This window comes from Bombina bombina, chromosome 3, assembly GCF_027579735.1.
Source record: "Bombina bombina isolate aBomBom1 chromosome 3, aBomBom1.pri, whole genome shotgun sequence".
Classification (NCBI taxonomy): Eukaryota; Metazoa; Chordata; class Amphibia; order Anura; family Bombinatoridae; genus Bombina; species Bombina bombina.
This window is the reverse complement of record NC_069501.1, coordinates 1,034,436,654-1,034,464,130: the sequence shown is the minus strand read 5'-3', so window position 1 is coordinate 1,034,464,130 and position 27,477 is coordinate 1,034,436,654. Positions and strand designations below refer to the sequence as shown.

At 40.0% G+C, this 27,477-nt stretch overlaps 1 protein-coding gene across 1 annotated transcript in view; it reads left to right on the top strand.

Annotated features, from left to right (window-relative positions):
• Positions 1-27,477, top strand: part of DIP2B (disco interacting protein 2 homolog B) — a 624,447-nt gene that overhangs the window by 215,074 nt on the left and 381,896 nt on the right. Inside the window, 1 exon segment of the mRNA XM_053708237.1 lies at positions 22,529-22,600. Within this exon segment, the coding sequence (XP_053564212.1) occupies positions 22,529-22,600 (72 nt within the window).

Genomic DNA, 27,477 nt, shown 5'->3' with positions numbered 1-27,477 from the left:
TTATCAAGCTTACCCTTCTTCGCCTCACACCTCTTCCCACAGAGTGCTCTGTTGCTTCCGTCTCATGCTTTTCTGTGTCTGGTTCCAGAGTTTGTTTCTGGTTGCTTTATGACACTTGATAAAGATTCACATATTTGATGTTTGATAATAGACAATTAGATATTTTTGTTTGATTGATATAATCTATACACTGGACCTGCAAGTGAAATTAATCTATTATGGCTCCTCTTATGAAAAGTATATACACTCCTGCTTCAATAAATGAACTCGATTTAGAACTTGTGGACTGAAACTGAATAAAAATGTGTTTTCTATTCAAACTATGTATAATGATTTACTGTGCTGCACGCTGCATGACATTAGTGGTTTCATGATTACACCAGTGATTAGCAATGAATAATTTGCCCTATATGTTACCTTCATTTGCTCATGACTGATCTGTTCTTGAGTTTCCAAACACTCATTGTCATATTTACTTCCTGTCCTGTCTTTAGCAAGCCATTCTAACAGGATATCCACATTTATTTTCAGATGTGATTTTTTTTCTCTCTCTCCTGACAGAACAGGAAAAGAAAATAAGGAACTGACATTTATTTTTCTATTAGCAAGATACTATTAAACATGATTATGCAACATCTTGCACTTCTGCTCTTTTTTATGGATACATTATAGTAAACTGGCCCCAGCTTACCATTTCATGCTTTCTAAATGTTGTTTTTTTTTTTTAAAACATTTTATTTAATTTTGTAGATTGGAGGTTTTTGCACACTGCCAGTTTCTAAACATGAGGACCAGTGACTGATTAGTGCATGCTCACTGTGCTGCCTTGCCTGTCACTCATCCTCAGGCTGGATGCATGCACTCCAACCTGTACTTCTGTATTGTCTGAGACTGACACCAGGACGTGTTTAAACAAAGCTGAAACTCTCTCTCTCTCTGTTTCTCTCCCTTTTTTCTTTTTTTGAAGAGGCGGTAAACTGCCAGACGGAACTTCAACAAAATTCTAATGTTTTGCCGCCTTTGCCTGCAGCTCTCTTCAGATTAATTCTCTTACTTTAAGCCTTTACATGTTGAAGCTGCACATACTGGGTACCGCCATCTTGGGTCACACATATTCTTGCACCTTGTGAAAGAAATGGTGGCATTGCATTATGCTCAATGAGTAAAAGCAATGCAACAACTGTAAAAAAATGTAACCCCCCCCCCCCATGTATCATGAACACTAACTCAAACTGTGCAATACAGCTGTTATAAAGCCAGCAAACTAACTGATCTGTGAATGCTCCAAGATTGCAGTGCCCAATATGAAGATGTGGAGCTTTACATCCAACACCTATAAAGAGTTAAAATAACAGACTGACACAGTGAAAGGACAATAGTATTGTTAGCTGTAACTACGCTAACATAATTGTACCTAGCAGTTTAACGCTCATTTAAATAATAACTAATAATAAAGCAGTACATTTTCTGAAAACCCTCTCACATTACTAATACACCTGAGGAGGAAGTGCATAGTGTTTGTTTAAAACTTCTGGTTCCCTAAGGCAGTGATTTGCAACCTTTTTTTTGCTGTGGCACACTTTTTTACTTTATAAAATCCTGTGGCACACCACCATCCCAAAATTTTACAAAATCACACATTGTAGCCTAATACAGAATATATATACAGTATGTGTGTGTGTGTATATATATATATATATATATATGTATATATATATGTATATATATATATATGTGTAACAAACACTCGCCTTGCGCTCACACTACCCGTCTAATGCTTCCTCCTTCCTGGCTACGGCACACTGGAGCGTGGGAGACGTCACTCATAGACGTTCTGCGCAGGGGATCCAAGCTGCAGCGCTCACTTCATCCAAAGAGCGCTGAAAAAGTGTATAGGATACAAAGAAAAGTCCGGATCCTCAAATGCAGATAAAACATAAATCCTTTATTTGATAATGCAGGTAAAAGCATAGAGTATCGGCAGATACAGTTATTTAAACCAAGACTGACATTTTAACATAGACAGCTGGGCAATCTGCAGCAGACATGTTTCGTGCCTACAGGCACTTGTTCACTGCTCACAGGTGTCCCAGCTCATTATCCTTAAATAGGTATTTCTTAAAGGTATAGAGACTCAAATGAGTAGAAGGTAATCTAATTATTGTCTATGTTAATAACTATTATAATATATACAAATCACAGATACATATATATACATATGAAAGTCACTAAGCTCAGATAAACACTTCAGTTCATACACTTAAAAATACTAATATGAACTATTGAAGATTAAATATGAATAAATACACATAAACTCTGTCCATAATCTTATAACTTAATGCATATAGTGAACAAGCTAATTTGATTACTGAAAGATTATTGGATAGGGGTTATTCCCCTAGAGTGTTAGAAAAAGCTAGGAATGATGTAAACGTCATACCAAGGAATGAACTGTTAAGATATCGTAAAAGACAGGGATATAATAAAGATAAGCAGGAAGATAATAGACCCAAATTTATAACAACTTACAGTCTGGAATATGGGGAAGTGTGTAACATCATAAAAGAATGTATTCCAATCTTATATACAGATTTGGCATTAAAGAAAATAATTCAAAAAGGATGTGACTTTATCTCTAAGAAGGGGAAAACTATAGGAAACTATGTTTCTCCTTCTGACAGCTCTGGCAGTGGTTCTGCAACGTGTTGGTTGAAAAAGCGGAAAGGCTTTTTCAAATGCAGAAGGAATGTTTGTAAGACCTGTGATCATGTATCAGAGGGGGAAACATTTGTTTCAACCCATCTTCAAAAAACGTACAAAATTAATTTTTATTTAAACTGTAACACCACACATGTAATATATCTATTGACCTGTAGGGGGTGCTATAAACAGTATGTAGGAAAAACTAAGAGATCCTTAAAGGACAGATTCTTGGCACACCTCAGGTCAATAGATGATATTGAGTCTGACACCCCAATAGCTAGGCATTTCCGAGAGCATCACAACTCTGATGCCAGCCTATTAATGGTCCAAGCAATAGACCATGTACCCCTATGGAAGAGGGGAGGTGACAGAGAAACAAAGCTTAATACTAGGGAAGTATTCTGGATTTTTTCCCTCAATACTATCATTCCGCAAGGATTAAATTTTAGAAGGGATATAGATTTGTATATTTAACATAAATAAGAGAGGAATTTTGTATATTTATACATTAAACAGGGGAAAGTTTAAATCTAATCCTTAGACTTCCACATTTTATTTAATACACATGTCTTTGTATATTGCCCCTCTATACTATGATTGTTCACTATATGCATTAAGTTATAAGATTATGGACAGAGTTTATGTGTATTTATTCATATTTAATCTTCAATAGTTCATATTAGTATTTTTAAGTGTATGAACTGAAGTGTTTATCTGAGCTTAGTGACTTTCATATGTATATATATGTATCTGTGATTTGTATATATTATAATAGTTATTAACATAGACAATAATTAGATTACCTTCTACTCATTTGAGTCTCTATACCTTTAAGAAATACCTATTTAAGGATAATGAGCTGGGACACCTGTGAGCAGTGAACAAGTGCCTGTAGGCACGAAACATGTCTGCTGCAGATTGCCCAGCTGTCTATGTTAAAATGTCAGTCTTGGTTTAAATAACTGTATCTGCCGATACTCTATGCTTTTACCTGCATTATCAAATAAAGGATTTATGTTTTATCTGCATTTGAGGATCCGGACTTTTCTTTGTATCCTATATATATATATATGTATATATATATATATATATATATACATATACATATACACACACACTGTACTGTGCTGTCATGCCATGCCTCCTACAAACTATACATGACATATTGACATTCATTCACAAACAATCATAATGATGTCATGGTTGTAAATGATGCCTGATGAGCCTGTCACATACCTACCAATATTTCAAAATTTGAAAGAGGGACACCCCCGCACTGTTGTCAGTCTGCCGCGGCACACCTGAGGATCTCTCATGGCACACTAGTGTGCCACGGCACACTGGTTGAAAAACACTGCCCTAAGGAAAAGTATACAGGTGAAGTTGCAAAGCTATATGTCCTTTTTCTTTTTGTATTCTTATTTCACGGTTTCCAGATTGTTGTGATTCTTCTTTTTATCAAATGCTCACGTAATAGTGTGAAATAATGTCTAGTAAGCCACACCACATCATGTGGGATGTATTAGATTTGGTATCTTTGACTTGCATTTTTTTGTATTATAGGAGATATTTTTATATATATACACTCACTGGCTACTTTATTAGGTACACCTTGCTAGTACCAGGTTAAGACCCCCTTTTGCCTTCAGAACTGCCTTAATTCTTCATGGCATAGATTCAACAAGGTGTTAGAAACATTCCTCAGACATTTTAGTCCATATTGACATGATGCTGCAGATTTGTCAGCTGCACATCCATGATGCGAATCTTCCGTTCCACCACATCCCAAAGGTGCTGTATTGGTGACTGTGGAGGCCATTGGAGTACAGTTAACTCAGTCATGTTCAAGAAACCAGTTTGAGATGATTTGAGCTTTGTGACATGGTGCATTATCCTGCTGGAAGTAGCCTTCAGAAGATGGGTACACTATAGTCATAAAGGGATGGATATGGTCAGCAACAATACTCAGTACCAATTGAGCATAGTTTAAATGCCACAGCCTACCTAAGGGGCCCAAAGTGTGCCAAGAAAATATCCCCCATGCTATTACACCAACACCACCATCCTGAACTGTTGATACAAAGCAGGATGAATCCATGCTTTCATGTTGTTTACACCAAATTCTGACCCTACCATCTGAATGTCGCAGCTGAAATCAAGATTCATCAGACCAGGCAAAGTTTTTTCCAATCTTTTATTGTCCAATTTTCGTGAGCCTGTGCAAATTGTAGTCTTAGTTTCCTGTTGTTAGCTGACAGGAATGGCACCCGGTGTGGTCTTCTGCTGCTGTAGCCCATCTGCATACCTTGGATGAAATGAGTGGTTATTTAAGTTACTGTTTGTTGTCTTTCTGTCATCTCAAACCAGTCTGCCCACTCTCTCAATCGCACACTCTTGCAATGTAAAAATCGCAATACAAAAAAAAAAATCACGATTAATCGCATATTAGCAGTGTGCTTGGGATCGTTATCATTCTGAAAAATAAAACCATTCCTAATCAGGTGCTTTCCAGAAGGAATGGAATGATGAATTTAAACCTGTCTCTACTTTTCAGCATTCAGAATCCCATGAATTTGGACAATATCGCGAACACCACTGGCAGAAATGCAGCTCCAAACTAGGACAGACCCTCCACCATGTTTCACTGAAGACCGCAAGCACTCATTCTTCCATTTCTTTCCAACTCTTCTCACAAATTGACGACGATTGGACCCCAAAATTTCAAACTTCGATTCGTCACTCCACAATACTCTCTTCCACGGATCTTCATTCAAATCTTTGTGAGCTTTAGCATATCTTAGCCTTTTCAGCCTGTTCCTCTTCCGAAAAACTAGTTTCTTGGCTGCTACCCTTCCACAAAGATAATTCCTGATCAAATTTCTTAGGACTGTAGAAGGGTCAACTTGGCATCCTGAAGAAGCTGCCAGATGCTGGGCCAGGTCCTTGCTGAACTTCTTCCGGCCTCTCAAAGAAAAACTTCTGAAAAAAAATCTTTTTTTGGCCTTGACCCCTCTTGATTCTTCAAATTTCTTTATAATGGTGTTAATAACACATCTTAAGTATCCATTTTGTTTGCTGATTTCCCTTTGAGAGTGGCCTTGCTGATGCAAAAGTATGATTTTTCTATCTTATCTGGGATCTTTGGCATTTTTAATGGAATTATGTGATTGAAAGCTGGTATTATTAGCAAGCTTCCTATGAATTAAACTCATACCACATATGTATGTAATGCCCAAGCATATCTTGCATAAATCTGGTGTAATAGACCTTTTTTGCATCAGTCATTTTGACATGAAATAGGACAAATACAGGTGTTAGCAATGCCATTAATTAGGGTTCCATTCCATTTAGGTTTACGAGAGCCCGATTACTTGTTCAAATGTAAGGGGAGGTCACACTAAATACTTGCCACTTTAGCCTATAGAAGCTGTTTTTTTCAGATTTTTTTTTTCCAGTTTTTTTTTAATACTGCATACAAATATCCTGTATTTTCTTGTTGTATTCTAATAAAGAGACTGAGAAAAAAATTATATGTATGTTCATTATACCATTGCTAAAACAACAAATCTAATAGTGGCCTAAGACTTTTGCCTAGTACTGTGTGTGTGTGTGTATATATATATATATCTCACACACATCAAAATAAGATAGATGCAGATACCTCCAAAACTCCAGCTTCCACCCCAATCACATTAAAAAAAAATCCACAATCTACAGTCATGCTACCAGATATCACAGAATTTGCTTAGACACCAAGGACCGTAACAAACAACTCATCACACTGTCCCAATCTTTCAGAGAAAAGGGTTACAAATCAAGAGTTATAAACAAACAAATTAACTCTGCCCTCAATACCCCACGTGAACACTTGCTACAATACAGGGGGAAGAAAAACATAGTGTGTATCCCATTAGTAGTCAAATATAACCCTACTGTAGAAGGAATACGGAAAATCATAAAAGACTTACAGCTACTACTCTTAGAGGATCCCACACTCAATAAAATCTTTCCAAAACCCCCTATCCTGGCACTCAGACAACCACCTAACCTAAAACAGAAACTGGTCCACAGAAAGCTACCCCTTGACAAAAAGAACACTCAAAATGGAACCAAGCGCTGCAACAAAGCTCTCTGCAAACTATGTCAACACATTTGTGAAAGCAGCACAGCAAATCACAAGAGTAAGTCCTATAACATTAAAGGGGCATATTCATGTATATCTGCAAATGTGGTATACATAATACATTGTACTGCATGTGAAGTGAGATGTTATAGTGGAGAAACATGCCAAAAACTGCACATTTGGATGAGCTTACACAGACACTCAATCAAAAATCACTGTGAAACAAAATACTGTACCCCTGTTGGTCACCATTTCACCCAACCTGACCACTCCATCCAAAACCTCAAAATCAAGATTCTCAGAGTCAACTTCAAAAACACCATGGAAAGAAATACCTTTGAAATGATAATGCACTTTGCACTTCAACTTGCTAAATTCTGGACTAAATGTGGACTCTTAACCCATTATCAATTTTTGTAATGTACTTTCATATACTGTAGTCAAATACATAGTATATTCCTCACTCTATGCATAGGTACACAGGTAAGCCTATGTCCACACTTTCGTCATTATTATTATTCTCCTTTCTTCTTTCTTTCCTTTTTTGACTATCTCTTACTCTACCTGCTTTTTTGTCTATCTCTTAATCTACCTGCTACATCTTTGCAAGCCCCCAAGAAACTGCTACCTTACAGGAATTTAAAGGACTTGGATCTCACAGACTTTTCCACGCAACTGAATCCTCTGCTTTCTAACATTTCATCCCTCTCTTGCCCAAACCTCATTGCTTTACAGTACAATTCAGCACTAAAATCAACACTTGACATAGCTGCACACTCCACTGTTCGTCGTACATCAATCACTCGACTGCAACCGTGGCACACCAAACAGACCAGATATCTTCAGCGATGTTCACAGGCTGCTGAACGGCAGTGGAGGAAATCACACACCTGTGCTGATTTCCGGCATTATAAATTCATCCTTAAGTCCTACAACTCTGCACTCAGCCTGGCCAAACAAGTCTATTTTTCCTCCCTTGTGTTATCTCATGCATCCAACCCCAGAAAGCTGTTCTCAACCTTTAACTCCCTTCTATGTCCGCCTGCACCCTCGCCCACTACAAACCTCACTGCTCAGATTATTGCTGATCACTTCAAAAATAAAATTGACACCATTAGGAAAGAGATCTGCACCTCACACACTTCATACCCAGCAATGCTACCCACCCCTTCTATTAACAAAACTCTATGCTACTTCCCCCCTGTAACAGAGGAAGAAGTCTATGTACTCCTATCCTTGGCTCATCTAACAACCTGCCCACTTGACCCTATTGCTTCACAACTTCTTCCCTCTCTGCTTCACTAACCCCTACCCTAACTCATCTCTTTAACCAATATCTCACTGCTGGCACATTTCCGGATATATTCAAGCATGCATCAATCATACCAATCCTAAAAAAGCCTTTGCTTGACCCCTCAACTCCTTCTAACTATCGACCGGTCTCCTTACTTCCCTTTGCTTCAAAATTATTGGAACGACCAGTCTACAATCGGCTAACTCAATTTCTCACAACTAACTCTTTACTTGATCCACTACTATCTGGTTTCCGCCCTAAACACTCAACAGAAACTGCTCTTGCTAAAGTAACAAATGACCCGTTATCAGCTAAAGCAAAAGGCCACTACTCCTTACTAATTCTTCTTGACCTATCTGCTGCTTTTGACACAGTCGGCCATCCTCTACTCCTAAAAATACTACATTAATTTGGCTTCCAAGACACAGCCCTCTCCTGGTTTGCCTCATCTCTCTCAAACCGCTCGTTTTCAGTTTCCTCTAACAACATATCTTGCAATCCTATGCCTCTCTCAGTTGGAGTACCGCAAGGCTCTGTCTTGGGTCTCTTGCTTTTCTCTTTCTATACATCCTCCCTTGGAAAATGTATAGCCTCCTTTGGATTCCAGTACCACTTATATGCTGATGATACCCAAATCTATCTTTCCTCTCCTGATATCTCTCCCTCTTTACTCAACCAGATTTCCAACTGCCTCTCTGCAATTTACTCTTGGATGTCTTCACACTACCTCCAACTCAATCTGTCCAAAACTGAGCTGCTTCTTATTCCCCCCTCTTCGAGACATCCAACACCTGACATTTCTTTGACAGTTGGAGACTCTATTCTCAACACCTCACTCCAGGTTCGCTGTCTTGGGGTCACACTAGACTCAAAGCTCTCATTCAACCCACATATACATGCGCTTACGAAATCCTGCCGTTCACACCTACTCAACATTTCCAGAATTCGTCCCTTCCTTACTCAAAAAACGACAAAAATACTTATTCATTCCCTCATTTTGTCACGCATTGATTACTGCAACCTACTCCTAAATGGCCTTCCAAAACACCGCCTCTCCTCCCTCCAATCTATTATGAATGTTTCAGCTAGACTCATCCACCAAAGTCGTCGATCTACATCAGTCTCTACAATGGCTCCCCATAAACACCAGAATACAGTTTAAAGTATTAACCCTAACTTACAAAGCACTAAACAGTCTAACTCCCAACAATATTTCCTCTCTCATCGTGAAATACTCCCCATCCCATCCTCTTCGATCAACCTCTGACCTACGTCTCTCCACTCCTGTTATCTCTACGTCCCACTCCCGCCTCCAAGACTTCGCACGTGCTGCTCCTGTCCTCTGGAACTCTCTACACCGCTCCATAAAACTGTCTCCAACCTTGTATAGCTTCAGACGCTCTTTGAAAACCCATATATTCAGAGAGGCGTACCATATCTCCTCCATCCCTTATCCGAACCAAACTAATACATGAACTGCCTGACTTACTACTGCAACTACAACTGATGTAACAAGCTACCCCAACCTTATGTCTCTGCACCCTAAACCTGTAGACTGTGAGCTCTCCGGAGCAAGGCCCTCTTCCTCCTGTACCAGATTTGTTTAGTTTTATGTTTTGTATTTTTATCAAAATGTTGTCATTGTATACCCCAATCATTGTACCCAGCGCTACGGAATTTGACGGCGCTATACAAATAAATGATAATAATAATATTCCCCTGTATACCTAATTTCATATCTTTATACATATTGATTCCATGTTGATATATAAATTTGTCAGTATATGTTCTATGTAAAGCTATATATTTCCTCTGTCTGTTATCCTTCACTGGACACTGTATGCCTCTGTCTCCTTAACCCCCTCATGATTTTTACGACACCCCCTCCTCCCCCTGCAATCAGACCTCTGTAACACTTTCTGTCTTTTTAGCCTATGTTTTAAGATATAATCTGTAAATTCCATCAAATTGGTCAGTGTTGCTTCAGATTGAAAAAGGACATTCTTCCGAAAGCTTGTCAACTTATAAATTGATAGTTGGTCCAATAAAAAAGTATCATTGCTCAATGCAATACTCTTGTTATTTTGATATTTAAATCTCTGGACAACAGCTGCAACAACTAATCGGCATAATCAATAATAATAGATTCTGAAAATAGTTGCCAACGAATCTCATAATCAATTAGTTGGATTGCAATTAGTTGGTCTGTGCACAGCACCAGCCGCTCCACTCTGATGAGCTCCTGCAAATGGTATTGTGTTTTATGGTTATGCCCTCAGCCTAAAGGATGCCTACAGAAATTTTACTTTTCACTTTTTCAGGACACTATAAGTTTCTTTTTAAGTTTACAACTACTCCTGTCTTATGTGCAACCCAGAAATAAAATAGGAGTCATAATTTGTATGGTTTATATTAAATCAGGTTATTTGGGACTAGCTTTGCATGATATAGTGCCCAGCTTGTGATTTACACCTAGCCCTAGATTGATGGCATGTGTTTTATGAATTTATGTAACTTAACTGTTTGGCACAATTTTTAAGCGGATCACTTTCTTTTGCTGATTATATGTACTGTATAGATAAATGTGTATGGCTTTGTCCTGTTACTGATATAGTCTTTAGGGGATGGGGGAAGTGGGAGGGATATTTGGCCCTTTTTTAAAAAAAAAATATTTTTAATTAATTGGAATATGTACCAAATTCAACCTCTGTAAGTAACCTCTGTAAGTATATATCTGTTACTTTAAGAGTGGACTGGATATTATTTCCCCTAACCTTATAGCTGGTTGTTTATCATTGCATATAGATATTCAAGATATTTTTGTCAGAATGAATACCAGGCTTACTTTGTTAAGGGAACCCTTGCATTGGTGTAGAGCTAACAAAGATAAATAGCCCACCTTGGTGAAATTGGCAAAACCCTACTTATGCATCTGACACCTCAATACCATCTGAGCATCTCTTCTGTGCTGCAGGCAAATTAGCTTGCAAAAAAGAGAGCCATGTTGACATTTTTGCATTTCAATGCAAAGTTTCTGAAAGAGTGAGTAACAGAATGTTCTAAACAGTGATAGTCTACCTATTACTCGTTCTACCTCTTCCTAGTTCTACCTCTTTTCAACAGTTTGTGGTTTTGTTTTGCTTAATTATAAAAATTTGTTCTGATGCGTAGTGTTAATTGTAAAGTTTTAGTCTGAAGTTTTTATTTATAACACTCAGTATATGGATTTGAATTTTAAATATAGGAAAAAATTATTTATCCGATTAGTTGATTAATCGAAAAAATAGTTGTCTGATTAATCGATTATGAAAGTAATCATTAGTTGCAGCCCTACTCTGGACTAACACGGCTACTCCAATCAACGTGTATGTATATATATATATATATATATATATATATATATATATATATATATATATATATATATATATATATATATACTTGCAAGAAAAAGTATGTGAACCCTTTGGAATGATATGGATTCCTGCACAAATTGGTCATAAAATGTTATCTGATCATCATCTAAGTCACAACAATAGAAAATCACAGTCTGCTTAAACTAATAACACACGAAGAATGAAATGTTGCTATGTTTTTATTGAACACACCATGTAAACATTCACAATGCAGGTGGAAAAAGTATGTGAACCCCTAGACTAATGACAACTCCAAGAGCTAATTGGAGTTAGATGTCAGCCAACTGAAGTCCAATCAATGAGATGAGATTGGAGGTGTTGGTTACAGCTGCCCTGCCCTACAAAAACACACCAGTCCTGGGTTTGCTTTTCACAAGAAGCATTGCCTGATGTGAGTGATGCCTCGCACAAAAGAGCTCTCAGAAGACCTACAATTAAGATTTGTTGACTTGCATAAAGCTGGAAAGGGTTATAAAAGTATCTCCAAAAGCCTTGATGTTCATCAGTCTACAGTAAGACAAATTGTCTATAAATGGAGAAAGTTCAGCACTGCTGCTACTCTCCCTAGAAGTGGCCGTCCTGTAAAGATGACTGCAAGAGCACAGTGCAGACTGCTCAATGAGGTGAAGAAGAATCCTAGATTGTCAGCTAAAGACTTACAAAAGTCACTGGCAAATGCTAACATCCCTGTTAGCGAATCTACAATACGTAAAACACTAAACAAGAATGGATTTCATGGGAGGATACCACAGAGGAAGCCACTGCTGTCCAAACAAAACATTGGTGCACGTTTACAGTTTGCACAAGAGCACCTGGATGTTCCACAGCAGTACTGGCAAAATATTCTGTGGACAGATGAAACCAAAGTTGAGTTGTTTGTAAGAAACATACACTATGTGTGGCGAAAAAGAGGCACAGCACAGCAACATCAAAACCTCATCCCAACTGTGAAGTATGGTGGTGGGGGCATCATGGTTTGGGGCTGCTTTGCTGCGTCAAGGCCTGGACGGATTGCTATCATCGAAGGAAAAATAAATTCCCAAGTTTATCAAGACATTTTGCAGGAGAACTTAAGGCCATCTGTCTACCAGTTGAAGCTCAACAGAAGATGGGTGTTGCAACAGGACAATGACCCAAAGCACAGAAGTAAATAAACAACAGAATGGCTTAAACAGAAGAAAATACCCCTTCTGAAGTCGCCCAGTCAGATTCCTGACCTCAACCTGATTGAGATGCTGTGGCATGACCTCAAGAAAGCGATTCACACCAGACATCCCAAGAATATTGCTGAACTGAAACAGTTCTGTAAAGAGGAATGATCAAGAATTACTCCTGACCGTTGTGCATGTCTGATCTGCAACTACAGGAAACGTTTGGTTGAAGTTATTGCTGCCAAAGGAGGTTCAACCAGCTATTAAATCCAAGGGTTCTCATACTTTTTCCACCTGCACTGTGAATGTTTACATGGTGTGTTCAATAAAAACATGGCAACATTTCATTCTTTGTGTGTTATTAGTTTAAGCAGACTGTGATTGTCTATTGTTGTGACTTAGATGATGATCAGATCATATTTTATGACCAATTAGTGCAGAAATCCATATCATTCCAAAGGGTTCACATACTTTTTCTTGCAACTGTATGTATGTATATGTATATATATATATATATATATATATATATATATATATATATATATATATATATATACAGTATCTCACAAAAGTGAGTACACCCCTTACATTTTTGTAAATATTTTATTATGTCTTTTCATGTTATAAAACTGAAGAAATGACACTTTGCTACAATGTAAAGTAGTGAGTGTACAGCCATTAATGTCTAAACCGTTGGCAACAAAAGTGAGTACACCCCTAAGTGGAAATGTCCAAATTAGGCCCAATTAGCCATTTTCCTTCCCCGGTGTCATGTGACTTGTTAGTGTTACAAGGTCTCAGGTGTGAATGGGGAGCAGATGTGTTAAATTTGGTGTTATCGCTCTCACACTCTCTCATACTGGTCACTGGAAGTTCAACATGGCACCTCATGGCAAATAACTTTCTGAGAATCTGAGAAAAGGAATTGTTGCTCTACATAAAGATGGCCTAGGCTATAAAAAGATTGCCAAGACCCTGAAACGGAGCTGCAGCACGGCGGGCAAGACCATACAGTTTCACAGGACAGGTTCCACTCAGAACAGGCCTTGCCATGCTCGACCAAAGAAGTTGAGTGCACATGCTCAGCGTCATATCCAGAGGTTGTCTTTGGGAAATAGACGTATGAGTGCTGCCAGCATTGCTGCAGAAGTTGAAGGGGTGGGGGTGGGGGTCAACCTGTCAGTGCTCATACCATACGCCGCACACTGGATCAAATTGGTCTGCATTTGCATTTGGTCGTCCCAGAAGGAAGCCTCTTCTAAAGATGATGCACAAGAAAGCCCGCAAACAGTTTGCTGAAGACAAGCAGACTAAGGACATGGATTACTGGAACCATGTCCTGTGGTCCGATGAGACCAAGATAACCTTATTTGGTTCAGATGGTGTCAAGCGTGTGGCGGCAACCAGGTGAGGAGTACAAAGGCAAATGTGTCTTGCCTACAGTCAAGCATGGTGGTGGGAGTGTCATGGTTTGGGTCTGCATGAGTGCTGCCAACACTGGGGAGCTACAGTTCATTGAGGGAGCATGAATGCCAACATGCACTGTGACATACTGAAGCAGAGCATGATCCCCTCCCTTCAGAGAATGGGCCACAGGGCAGTATTCCAACATAACGACCCCAAACACACGAGCATCTACTTTGGGCCCTATTTGGACATTTCAACTTAGGGGTGTTCTTACTTTTGTTGCCAACGGTTTAGATATTAATGGCTGTGTGTTGAGTTATTTTGAGGGGACAGCAAATTTACACTGTTATACAGGCTGTACACTCACTACTTTACATTGTAGCAAAGTGTCATTTTTTCTGTGTTGTCACATGAAAAGATATAAAATATTTACCAAAATATGAGGGGTGTACTCACTTTTGTGAGATACTGTGTGTGTATATATATATATATATGTGTGTATATATATATATATATATATATATATATATATATATATATATATATATATATATATATACATACATACATATACATATATACTAGTCCGGGGAGAAAAAAAGGTTTTTTAGCCCAGAGGGAAAAAGTTACTGGTGATACCTGATACTAGTGTGTGTGTGTGTGTGTGTGTGTATATGTATATCTCAAATTAGAACTTGACCTCAACATTACTATTACCTGTGGACATTTGGATTCATTTTTTTATTTATTTTTTATTTCTGCTGCTCCCATGTCTGTGAACCAGTTTACAGATTTATATGTCAATGTTTTGCACCTTTATTTTGTGATTTTGTGCTGTGCTATGAAATTTCAAATTGGTTTGACACAAAATACTCAGAAATTTGCAGATTTAATAAGTTAATGAGTATTATTAATGTATTGTTAATGAAGCAGACCAGTACATTGTTGCCTGTGTCAGTAAGGATTGATTTAAAATGTTTATATTTTAAGAAATAGCATCTTGAATAGTTTTAAAACATAATTTTGATTGTATGAGCAATCTATGTCTGTGGTACTTATTTTTGTGTATGCAAGGACACGGCACGCACATACCTAGACCTACCTTTCATATAGAGAGCAGAGAACAACAGACGTGTGGAATTAAATTTACACAGGGTTGTCCACCCTAAGGGCAAAGGGCCACAATTCATGAGACTTCTGTTCCAAACTGATTACTCTGTATTTTTTCTTTTAAATGCTCACACAAGAGCTTTATGATATCACCATTGTTTATAAAGACCATGCGGTTGCTTTTTTGTTTAAGAATTTGGCTGTTAGCCATCATTTCTCATCACAGACATAGAACACTCACCCACATGACTCATCAATGCAGCTTGGAGCAGAGCCTGACCCTTCTCTGCAAGCAGTTCATTCCTACCTTCCCTACAAGGAAACTTTAGTCTATGGCTGCAGAGTATATGTTTCTTCCTTTGAGTAGGTGAAGGTCACTGGATAATTGTGGTTTTCAATTGAAATCAAATTGTTAAAAATTGTAATTTCAGTCAAATATTTTTTAAATCTTGCTTTTTATTCATAACATTATAATAAATACAGTTTACCTGTAAATAAATACAGTTTAAAATGTATACTTTGTAAATTGTGATTCTTTTTAGATACGTTTTAAAAAATAGGCCTATCATATTTACTCTAAGTATACTTCTGTAGCACCGTAACGTGCAGTAGTGAGGCAGTGCACTGTGTAAGATATGTGCAAAAACATGCAGTAGTGAGGCAGTGCACTGTGTAAAACGTTCAGTGACATGCAGTAGTGAGTCAGTGCACTGTGTAAGACCTGTGCAGTAACATGCAGTAGTTAGGCAGTGCACTGTGTAAGATATGTAGAGTAACGTGCAGTAGTGAGGCAGTGCACTGTGTAAGATATGTACAGTAACGTGCAGTAGTGAGGCAGTGCACTGTGTAAGATATGTGCAAAAACATGCAGTAGTGAGGCAGTGCACTGTGTAAGACGTGCAGTGACATGCAGTAGTGAGTCAGTGCGCTGTGTAAGACCTGTGCAGTAACATGCAGTAGTTAGGCAGTGCACTGTGTAAGATATGTACAGTAACGTGCAGTAGTGAGGCAGTGCACTGTGTAAGATATGTGCAAAAACATGCAGTAGTGAGGCAGTGCACTGTGTAAGATGTGCATTGACATGCAGTAGTGAGGCAGTGCACTGTGTAAGATATGTGCAGTAACATGCAGTAGTGAGGCAGTGCACTGTGTAAGATATGTGCAGTGACATGCAGTAGTGAGGCAGTGCACTGTGTAAGACATGTGCAGTGACATGCAGTAGTTGGGCAGTACACTGTGTAAGATACGTGCAGTAGTGAGGCAGTGCACTGTGTAAGATATGTGCAGTAACATGCAGTAGTGAGGCAGTACACTGTGTAAGATACCTGCAGTAGTGAGGCAGTGCACTGTGTAAGACATGTGCAGTGACATGCAGTAGTGAGGCAGTACACTGTGTAAGATATGTGAAATAATTTGCAGTAGTGAGGCAGTGCACTGTGTAAGATATTAGCAGTAACATGCAGTAGTGAGGCAGTGCACTGTGTAAGATAGGTGAAGTAACATGTAGTAGTGAGGCAGTGCACTGTGTAAGATATGTGCAGTAACATACTGTAGTGAGGCAGTGCACTGTGTAAGATATGTGCAGTAACATACAATAGTGAGGCAGTGCACTGTGTAAGATATGTGCAGTAACATGCAGTAGTGAGGCAGTGCACTGTGTAAGATGTGCAGTAACATGCAGTAGTGTGCACTCCTAAGTAGTAGCATACTTATGTGTGCGCAGGTAAATGCGTGTGCCTTTAGGGCTGATTTGTTGGCTATTTAAGGCATACAGGATGTGATGTACATATGCATGATTAAGGGGCTGACCCCCCGAAACGTTGCAATTTTGTCTCTTGTCTCTACAATAAAATAATTGTTATGAAATAAGGTTCTGCTATTTCTTAGATTAACAGTGTTACTCAGGAGCTGGCCAGTGGCTCCTATTAGCTTGCACCTTTTTATCACTATTGGATGCCGGACCTATCGAGTACTATAAGACATATGCAATAACATGCAGTAGTGAGGCAGTGCACTCTGTAAGATATGTGCAATAACATGCAGTAGTGAGGCAGTGCACTCTGTAAGATATGTGCAATAACATGCAGTAGTGAGGCAGTGCACTCTGTAAGATATGTGCGTTAATATGCAGTAGTGAGGCAGTGCACTGTGTTAGACATATGCAATAACATGCAGTAGTGAGGCAGTGCACTGTGTAAGATATGTGCAGTAACATGCAGTAGTTAGGCAGTTCACTCAGTAAGATATGTGCAGTAACATGCCATAGTGAGGCAGTGCACTGTGTAAGATATGTGCAATAACATGCAGTAGTGAGGCTGTGCACTGTGTAAGACGTGCAGTGACATGCAGTAGTGAGAGTGCACTGTGTAAGATATGTGAAATTACTTGCAGTAGTGAGGCAGTGCACTGTGTAAGATATTAGCAGTAACATGCAGTAGTGAGGCAGTGCACTGTGTAAGATAGGTGAAGTAACATGTTGCAGTGAGGCAGTGCACTGTGTAAGATATGTGCAATAACATGCAGTAGTGAGGCAGTGCACTGTGTAAGATATGTGCAGTAACATGCAGTAGTGAGGCAGTGCACTGTATAAGATATGTGCAATAACATGCAGTAGTGAGGCAGTGCACTGTGTAAGATATGTGCAATAACATGCAGTAGTGAGGTAGTGCACTGTGTAAGATATGTGAAATTACTTGCAGTAGTGAGGCAGTGCACTGTGTAAGATATTAGCAGTAACATGCAGTAGTGAGGCAGTGCACTGTGTAAGATAGGTGAAGTAACATGTTGCAGTGAGGCAGTGCACTGTGTAAGACATATGCAAAAACATTCAGTAGTGAGGCAGTGCACTCTGTAAGATATGTGCAGTAACATGCAGTAGTGAGGCAGTGCACTGTATAAGATATGTGCAATAACATGCAGTAGTGAGGCAGTGCACTGTGTAAGATATGTGCAATAACATGCAGTAGTGAGGTAGTGCATTGTGTAAGATATGTGCAATAGCATGCAGTAGTGAGCCAGTGCACTGTGTAAGATATGTGCAGTAACATGGAGTAGTGAGGCAGTGCATTGACATGCAGTAGTGAGGCAGTGCACTATGTAAGATATGTGCAGTAACATGGAGTAGTGAGGCAGTGCAGTAACATGCAGTAGTGAGGCAGTGCACTCAATAACATGCAGTAGTGAGGCAGGGAACTGTGTAAGATATGTGCAGTGACATGCAGTAGTGAGGCAGTGCACTGTGTAAGATATGTGCAGTAACATGCAGTAGTGAGGCAGTGCACTGTGTAAGATATGTGCAGTAATTTGCAGTAGTGAGGCAGTGCACTGTGTAAGATATGTGCAGTGACATGCAGTAGTGAGGCATTGCACTGTGTAAGATATGTGCAATAACATGCAGTAGTGAGGCAGTGCACTGTGTTAGACATATGCAATAACATGCAGTAGTGAGGCAGTGCACTGTGTTAGACATATGCATTAACATGCAGTAGTAAGGTAGTGCACTGTGTAAGATATGTGCAGTAACATGCAGTAGTGAGACAGTTAACTCAGTAAGATATGTGCAGTAACATGCCGTAGTGAGGCAGTGCACTGTGTAAGATATGTGCAGTAACATGCCGTAGTGAGGCAGTGCACTGTGTAAGATATGTGCAATAACATGCAGTAGTGAGGCAGTGCAGTGTGTAAGATATGTGCAATAACATGCAGTAGTGAGGCAGTGCACTGTGTAAGACGTGCAGTGACATGCAGTAGTAAGACAGTGCACTGTGTAAGATATGTGCATTAGCATGCAGTAGTGAGCCAGTGCACTGTGTAAGATATGTACAGTAACATGGAGTAGTGAGGCAGTGCAGTGACATGCAGTAGTGAGGCAGTGCACTGTGTAAGATATGTGAAATTACTTGCAGTAGTGAGGCAGTGCACTGTGTAATATATTAGCAGTAACATGCAGTAGTGAGGCAGTGCACTGTGTAAGATTTGTGAAGTAACATGTTGTAGTGAGGCAGTGCACTGTGTAAGATATGTGCAATAACATGCAGTAGTGAGGCAGTGCAGTGTGTAAGATATGTGCAATAACATGCAGTAGTGAGGCAGTGCACTGTGTATGACGTGCAGTGACATGCAGTAGTGAGCCAGTGCACTGTGTAAGATATGTGCAGTAACATGGAGTAGTGAGGCAGTGCAGTGATATGCAGTAGTGAGGCAGTGTACTGTGTAAGATATTTGCAACAACATGCAGTAGTGAGGCAGTGCACTGGGTAAGATATGTGCAATAGCATGCAGTAGTGAGGCAGTGCACTGTGTACGATATGTGCAATAGCATTCAGTAGTGAGGCAGTGCACTGTGTACGATATGTGCAATAACATGCAGTAGTGAGGCAGTGCACTGTGTAAGATATGTGCAATAACATGCAGTTGTGAGGCAGTGCACTGTGTTAGACATATGCATTAACATGCAGTAGTAAGGTAGTGCACTGTGTAAGATATGTGCAGTAACATGCAGTAGTGAGACAGTTAACTCAGTAAGATATGTGCAGTAACATGCCGTAGTGAGGCAGTGCACTGTGTAAGATATGTGCAGTAACATGGAGTAGTGAGGCAGTGCAGTGACATGCAGTAGTGAGGCAGTGCACTGTGTAAGATATGTGCAATAACATGCAGTAGTGAGGCAGTGCACTGTGTAAGATATGTGAAATTACTTGCAGTAGTGAGGCAGTGCACTGTGTAAAATATTAGCAGTAACATGAAGTAGTGAGGCAGTGCACTGTGTAAGATTTGTGAAGTAACATGTTGTAGTGAGGCAGTGCACTGTGTAAGATATGTGCAATAACATGCAGTAGTGAGGCAGTGCAGTGTGTAAGATATGTGCAATAACATGCAGTAGTGAGGCAGTGCACTGTGTAAGACGTGCAGTGACATGCAGTAGTGAGACAGTGCACTGTGTAAGATATGTGCATTAGCATGCAGTAGTGAGCCAGTGCACTGTGTAAGATATGTACAGTAACATGGAGTAGTGAGGCAGTGCAGTGACATGCAGTAGTGAGGCAGTGCACTGTGTAAGATATGTGAAATTACTTGCAGTAGTGAGGCAGTGCACTGTGTAATATATTAGCAGTAACATGCAGTAGTGAGGCAGTGCACTGTGTAAGATTTGTGAAGTAACATGTTGTAGTGAGGCAGTGCACTGTGTAAGATATGTGCAATAACATGTTGTAGTGAGGCAGTGCACTGTGTAAGATATGTGCAATAACATGCAGTAGTGAGGCAGTGCAGTGTGTAAGATATGTGCAATAACATGCAGTAGTGAGGCAGTGCACTGTGTATGACGTGCAGTGACATGCAGTAGTGAGCCAGTGCACTGTGTAAGATATGTGCATTAGCATGCAGTAGTGAGCCAGTGCACTGTGTAAGATATGTGCAGTAACATGGAGTAGTGAGGCAGTGCAGTGACATGCAGTAGTGAGGCAGTGTACTGTGTAAGATATTTGCAACAACATGCAGTAGTGAGGCAGTGCACTGGGTAAGATATGTGCAATAGCATGCAGTAGTGAGGCAGTGCACTGTGTACGATATGTGCAATAGCATTCAGTAGTGAGGCAGTGCACTGTGTACGATATGTGCAATAACATGCAGTAGTGAGGCAGTGCACTGTGTAAGATATGTGCAATAACATGCAGTTGTGAGGCAGTGCACTGTGTAAAATATGTGCAATAACATGCAGTTGTGAGGCAGTGCACTGTGTAAGATATGTGCAGTAACATGGAGTAGTGAGGCAGTGCAGTGACATGCAGTAGTGAGGCAGTGCACTGTGTAAGATATGAGCAATAACTTGCAGTAGTAAATCTGTAAGACGAGCAGCAGTGGGACAGTGTGCTCTGTAAGACGAGCAGTAGTGGGACAGTGTGCTCTGTAAGACGAGCAGTAGTGGGACAGTGCTCTGTAAGACGAGCAGTAGTGAGACCGTGTGCTCTGTAAGACGAGCGGTAGTGGGACAGTGTGCTCTTTAAGACGAGCGGTAGTGAGACCGTGTGCTCAGTAAGACGAGCGGTAGTGAGACCGTGTGCTCTGTAAGACGAGCGGTAGTGGGACAGTGTGCTCTGTAAGACGAGCGGTAGTGGGACAGTGTGCTTTGTAAGACGAGCGGTAGTGGGACAGTGTGCTCTGTAAGACGAGCGGTGGTGAGACAGTTTGCTCTGTAAGACGAGCGGTGGTGAGACGGTGTGCTCTGTAAGACGAGCGGTGGTGAGACGGTGTGCTCTGTAAGACGAGCGGTGGTGAGACGGTGTGCTCTGTAAGACGAGCGGTGGTGAGACCGTGTGCTCTGTAAGACGAGCGGTGGTGAGACGGTGTGCTCTGTAAGACGAGCGGTGATGAGACGGTGTGCTCTGTAAGACGAGCGGTGGTGAGACGGTGTGCTCTGTAAGACTAGCGGTGGTGAGACCGTGTGCTCTGTAAGACGAGCGGTGGTGAGACTGTGTGCTCTGTAAGACAAGCTGTAGTGCAAAATTGGTTTTAAAAGTAAATTGGAATGTTGTTTAAAATTACATGCCCTATTTGATTCATGAAAGTTTTTTTTGGACTTGACTATCCCTTTAGCTTTACAAAAAGGACGTCCTGTTTTTTAAAGAGCCTATGATTTCTATATTAGTTTGTTAATTACTTTTAGCTAGGTCTGAGTGGTAAACTCATAATAAGCAGCTACATTAATACTAAACAGACCTTGTTATTTTTGTATTAGAATATTCAAATGAAATGATCGTATAAAATTTAAATTTAAATGGATCGTTTCTTTCTGCTGCTATTCCAGCTATATACAAGTGTTTATACATCATTTTCAGACATTTTATGCATTGATTCTCAAATGCTCTTATTTTTTCCATACGGCTTATGACAAGGATTCTTGAAATATTGATGTTTATGTCTTGTTTGTAAAAAAAATGAAAATAAAGATGTCTGTTTTAATGGGACATTCTAGTTGAAACTGAAGAAATAAAAGATGACTAATGCCACATTTACTGAATAATTAGAAATCTATTACATCTCTATCATTGTGTTTGTATAAGGGTTTAAGAAACAGGAAAGTTCTGCATTGCTGCGTGGATTATAAAATATTTTATTAGTTGTAGCTCCTTTTCTTTCTAGTGAAAGTCCTGAAAATGATTTGGGTTAATTATAAAAATTAAAAACATATTTATATCTAACATCAAATACAATTAAATGGATTAGAAACCTTATCATTATGTTGACTATTTCACAGGTTTTGGTATATGCTCCTGGTTATTAACAGGAAGGGTTAATTAACTTTATTTTTTTGCTTCTGTTTTAGGTGACATCACACAAAAGGGATATGAAAAGAAAAGAGCAAAGCTCCTGGCTCCCTATATTCCACAAACTCAAGGTAAGGTCCAGTCTCATTTCATGTCTCACTCGCTCTTTCTCGCATGGTCTCTTTTTCTCTCTCACTCTCTCTGTCTTCTTTCTTCTCCTACCATCTCTGTAAACTGCATGCCCAAATGCTATAACTAATGCTAAGTTTGAGATTGGCAAATATGCTCAAAAAAGAGCCGGAATCATTTCAGTTTTCATGTGCACAATTTCGAGTGTTTTTGTTAAAGGGACACTGTACCCAAAAATTTTCTTTCGTGATTCAGATTGAGCATGAAATTTTAAGCAACTTTCTAATTTACTCCTATTATCAAATTTTCTTCTTTCTCTTGGTATCTTTATTTGAAATGAAAGAATGTTATTTTAGATGCCGGCCCATTTTTGGTGAACAACCTGGGTTGTCCTTGCTGATTGGTGGATAAATTCATCCACCAATAAAAAAGTGCTGTCCAGAGTACTTAAACCAAAAAAAGCTTAGATGCCTTCTTTCTCCTACATTGGTGTGTCCGGTCCACGGCTTCATCCTTACTTGTGGGATATTCTCTTCCCCTACAGGAAATGGCAAAGAGAGCACACAGCAAGAGCTGTCCATATAGCCCCCCCTCTGGCTCCGCCCCCCAGTCATTCTCTTTGCCGCTCTGAACAAGTAGCATCTCCACGGGGATGGTAAAGAGTATGTGGTGTTAGTTGTAGTTTTATTTCTTCTATCAAGAGTTTGTTATTTTAAAATAGTGCCGGTTTGTACTATTTACTCTACAACAGAAAGTGATGAAGATTTCTGTTAAAAGAGGAGTATGATTTTAGCACCAGTAACTAAAATCCATTGCTTTTCCCACGCAGGACTGTTGAAACCAGAGAACTTCAGTTGGGGGGAACAGTTTGCAGACTTTTCTGCTCCCGTTATGACTAGTCTCTTTTCTAGCCATTTTCTTAGACTCATAACAGAATTAAGGCTTATAAAATGGGCTCTATGCTGGTTGACACTATTGTGGGCTAAATTGATTGGTTTATATCATATTTATATGACATTTGGAGTGTTTTGTGAATTTGGAAACACATTTGGGAACGTTTTTATTATGCCTGGCAGTTGTTTAGACGCCTAATCTAGTCAGGAAGGCCCCTTCACTCTGGTATGCAGAGGGAGGAGGCCTCATTTTCACGCCTCAGTTGCGCAGTTACTTCTAGAGGCAGTGCATGCAGCTTCATGTGAGAGGGTCCTGTGGCTGAAAAACGGACTAAGGAAGTCTTATTTCTGTGGTGAATAACCCCTAAGGAAGGTAAAAGCCGCAGCAAAGTCTGTGGCAGGGACTGTAGTGTGTTTAAACCGGTAAATTGAACAATTAGCTCCGAATTAGACTTGAAATTTGGTGTGCAATACTTACAAAGCATTAAGACACTGGGGTGTAAATTTTGTAAAGATCGGATATTTCCTTCATAGTTTTTCAAACATTCAGAAATAAAGTGTGCTCTTTTTATTATTTAAAGAGACAGTAACAGTTTTGTTTAAAAACATTTTTATTGCATTAATAGCCTGCCAAATTCTGTTTAACATGTCTGTACCTTCAGATAGCATATGTTCTGTGTGTATGGAGGCCAAGGTGGTTCCCCCTTTAAATGTATGTGCAAATTGTGCAATGGCGTCCAAACAAAGTAAGGACAGTACTGTCACATTTAATAAGGTTGCCCAAGATGATTCTTCAAATGAAGGTAGTGGGGATAGCTCATCATCCTCTCCTTCTGTGTCAACACCAGTTTTGCCCGCGCAGGCGATACCTAGTACATCTAGAGCGCCAATGCTTTTATCCAAACTGCCAGCATTTCCCAGAAAGCGTGATTGCTCAGTTTTAAATACAGAGGATGAGCAAGTTGGCGCTGACGATAATTTATCTGTTATACCCTCACATCAATCTGAATTGGCAGTGAGGGAGGGTCTGTCTGAGGGAGAAATTTCTGATTCAGGAAAAGTTTCTCAGCAGGCAGAACCTGATATTGTGGAATTTAAGTTAGAACATCTCCGCGCCCTGCTTAAAGGGACAGTTCACCCAAAAACTTTCTCCCCTTTAAATTATTCCCAATGATCCTTTTTACCTGCTAGAGTGTATTAAATTGGTTGCAAATAGCTCCTTTACTCATATTTCAGCATTTGAAATAGCTGATTTAGCTTGTAGTTTCCCAACCTATACTGAAAGTTTTGATACTTGCGTATATGCTATTGACAAGCCTAAGTAAACACAGCCAGCAGAAGAGATTACACCCTCAGTGGGGGCATGATAGTTAAGTAATAAAATGATAATTTTCCATTGTTCTCTCTATGTATTGAGCTTTGGTGTTCCAGACAAATATAAGATAAGGAAGCAAGTCTGTGTACATGAAAGTGATAACATAATGAGATATGATATTACCTGAAGCTCAACCCATTGTAATAGGCTGTGGTTTCAAAGCACAAAGCCAGCTACTTCAGATACACAAATAAACCCGAAAATGCAATTTCTCAAATATTTTATACTCTGCAGTTGGTATAACAAGTCATTCAAAATACATTTATGGAAAAACAATTTTACAGTGTACTGTCCCTTTAAGGAGGTGCTAACTACTCTTGATGATTGTGACTCTTTGGTGATTCCAGAGAAGTTGTGCAAAATGGACAAATTCTTAGAGATCCCTGTGCACGCTGATGCCTTTCCGATACCCAAGAGGGTGGCAGACATAGTGACTAAGGAGTGGGAGAAGCCAGGTATACCTTTTGTTCCACCTCCTATATTTAAGAAAATGTTCCCCATTGTCGACCCCAGAAGGGACGCATGGCAAATGGTCCCTAAGGTTGAGGGGCAGTTTCAACGTTAGCCAAGCGCACAACTATTCCTATTGAGGACAGTTGCGCTTTCAAAGATCCTATGGATAAAAAATTGGAAGGATTGCTTAAAAAGATATTTGTTCAGCAAGGTTTCCTTCTTCAACCAATTTCGTGCATTTTTCCTGTCACCACGGCAGCGTCTTTTTGGTTAGAGGAACTAGAAAATTCGCTCCAAAAGGAGACTCCATATGATGAAGTCATGGACAGAATTCACGTACTAAAGTTGGCTAATTCCTTTATTTTGGATGCCGCTTTTCAATTGGCTAAATTAGCGGCGAAAAATTCAGGTTTTGCAATAGTGGCGCGCAGATCGCTTTGGCTAAAATCTTGGTCGGCGGATGTGTCGTCCAAAACAAAATTGCTTAATATTCCTTTCAAAGGTAAGACCCTTTTCGGGCCGGAATTGAAGGAGATTATTTCAGACATCACTGGGGGAAAGGGCCATGCCCTCCCACTGGATAGGCCTTTCAAGGCTAATAAGAAATCTAATTTTCGTTCCTTTCGCAATTTCAGGAATGGACTGACTCCTAACTCTGCAGCCTCTAGACAAGAGGGTAACACTTCCCAGCCTAAACCAGCATGGAAACCATTGCAAGGCTGGAACAAGGGTAAACAGGCCAAGAAGCCTGCTGCTGCTACCAAGACAGCATGAAGGGGTAGCCCCCTATCCGGGATCGGATCTAGTAGGGGGCAGACTTTCTCTCTTTGCTCAGGCTTGGGCAAGAGATGTTCCGGATCCCTGGGGACTAGAAATAGTCTCTCAGGGGTATCTTCTAGAGTTCAAGGAACTTCCTCCAAGGGGAAGGTTCCACATGTCTCGCTTATCTTCAGACCAGATAAAGAGACAGGCATTCTTACATTGCGTAGGAGACCTATTAAAGATGGGAGTGATACACCCAGTTCCAACAGAGGAACAAGGTCTGGGTTTTTACTCAAACCTGTTTGTAGTTCCCAAAAAGAGGGAACTTTCAGGCCAATTCTGGATTTAAAAATTCTAAACAAATTCCTCAATATCTGACTACCGTGGACTTAAAGGATGCGTACCTGCATATTCCTATCCACAAAGATCATCATCAGTTCCTGAGGTTCGCCTTTCTGGACAAACATTACCAGTTCGTGGCTCTTCCATTCGGTTTAGCCACTGCTCCCAGAATTTTCACAAAGGTGCTAGGGTCCCTTCTAGCCGAGGGGCATTGCTGTAGCACCTTACCTAGACGACATTCTAATCCAAGCGTCGTCCCTTTCCAAAGCAAGGGCTCATACAGACATTGTTTTAGCCTTTCTCAGGTCTCACGGGTGGAAGGTGAACATAGAAAAGAGTTCCCTGTCCCTGTCCCCGTCCACAAGGGTTCCTTTTCTGGGAACAATAATAGATTCTGTAGAAATGAAGATTTTTCTGACAGAGGTCAGAAAGTTAAAGCTTCTAAACGCTTGTCAAGTTCTTCAATCTATTCCTCAGCCTTCCATAGCTCAGTGCATGGAGGTAATAGGATTAATGGTTGCAGCAATGGACGTGGTTCCTTTTGCTCGAATTCATCTAAGACCATTACAACTGTGCATGCTCAAACAGTGGAATGGGGATTATGCAGATTTGTCTCCCCAGATTCAAGTAGACCAGGTAACCAGAGACTCACTCCGCTGGTGGTTGACTCAGGATCACCTGTCTCAGAGAATGAGTTTCCGCAGACCAGAGTGGGTCATCGTCACGACCGACGCCAGTCTCTTAGGCTGGGGCGCGGTCTGGGACTCCCTGAAAGCTCAGGGTCTATGGCAGGGCCGCCACTAGAAAATTTGGGGCCCCTGACTCAACCATTGATCAGGGCCCCCCCCCCTCTTTTTGACATGTGCAATTTTTGACCAAGTGACTAAAATGTATATGCACTTTATTCTTAATTGTCTATTTAAACTTGGAAATGTTGTAAAGGTAGTAACATACACACACACACACACACAGACACACTCATACACTGAAACACACAAACACACTCACACATAAGGATTCACATATAGACACTCTAGCAGACACACAAAGAAAC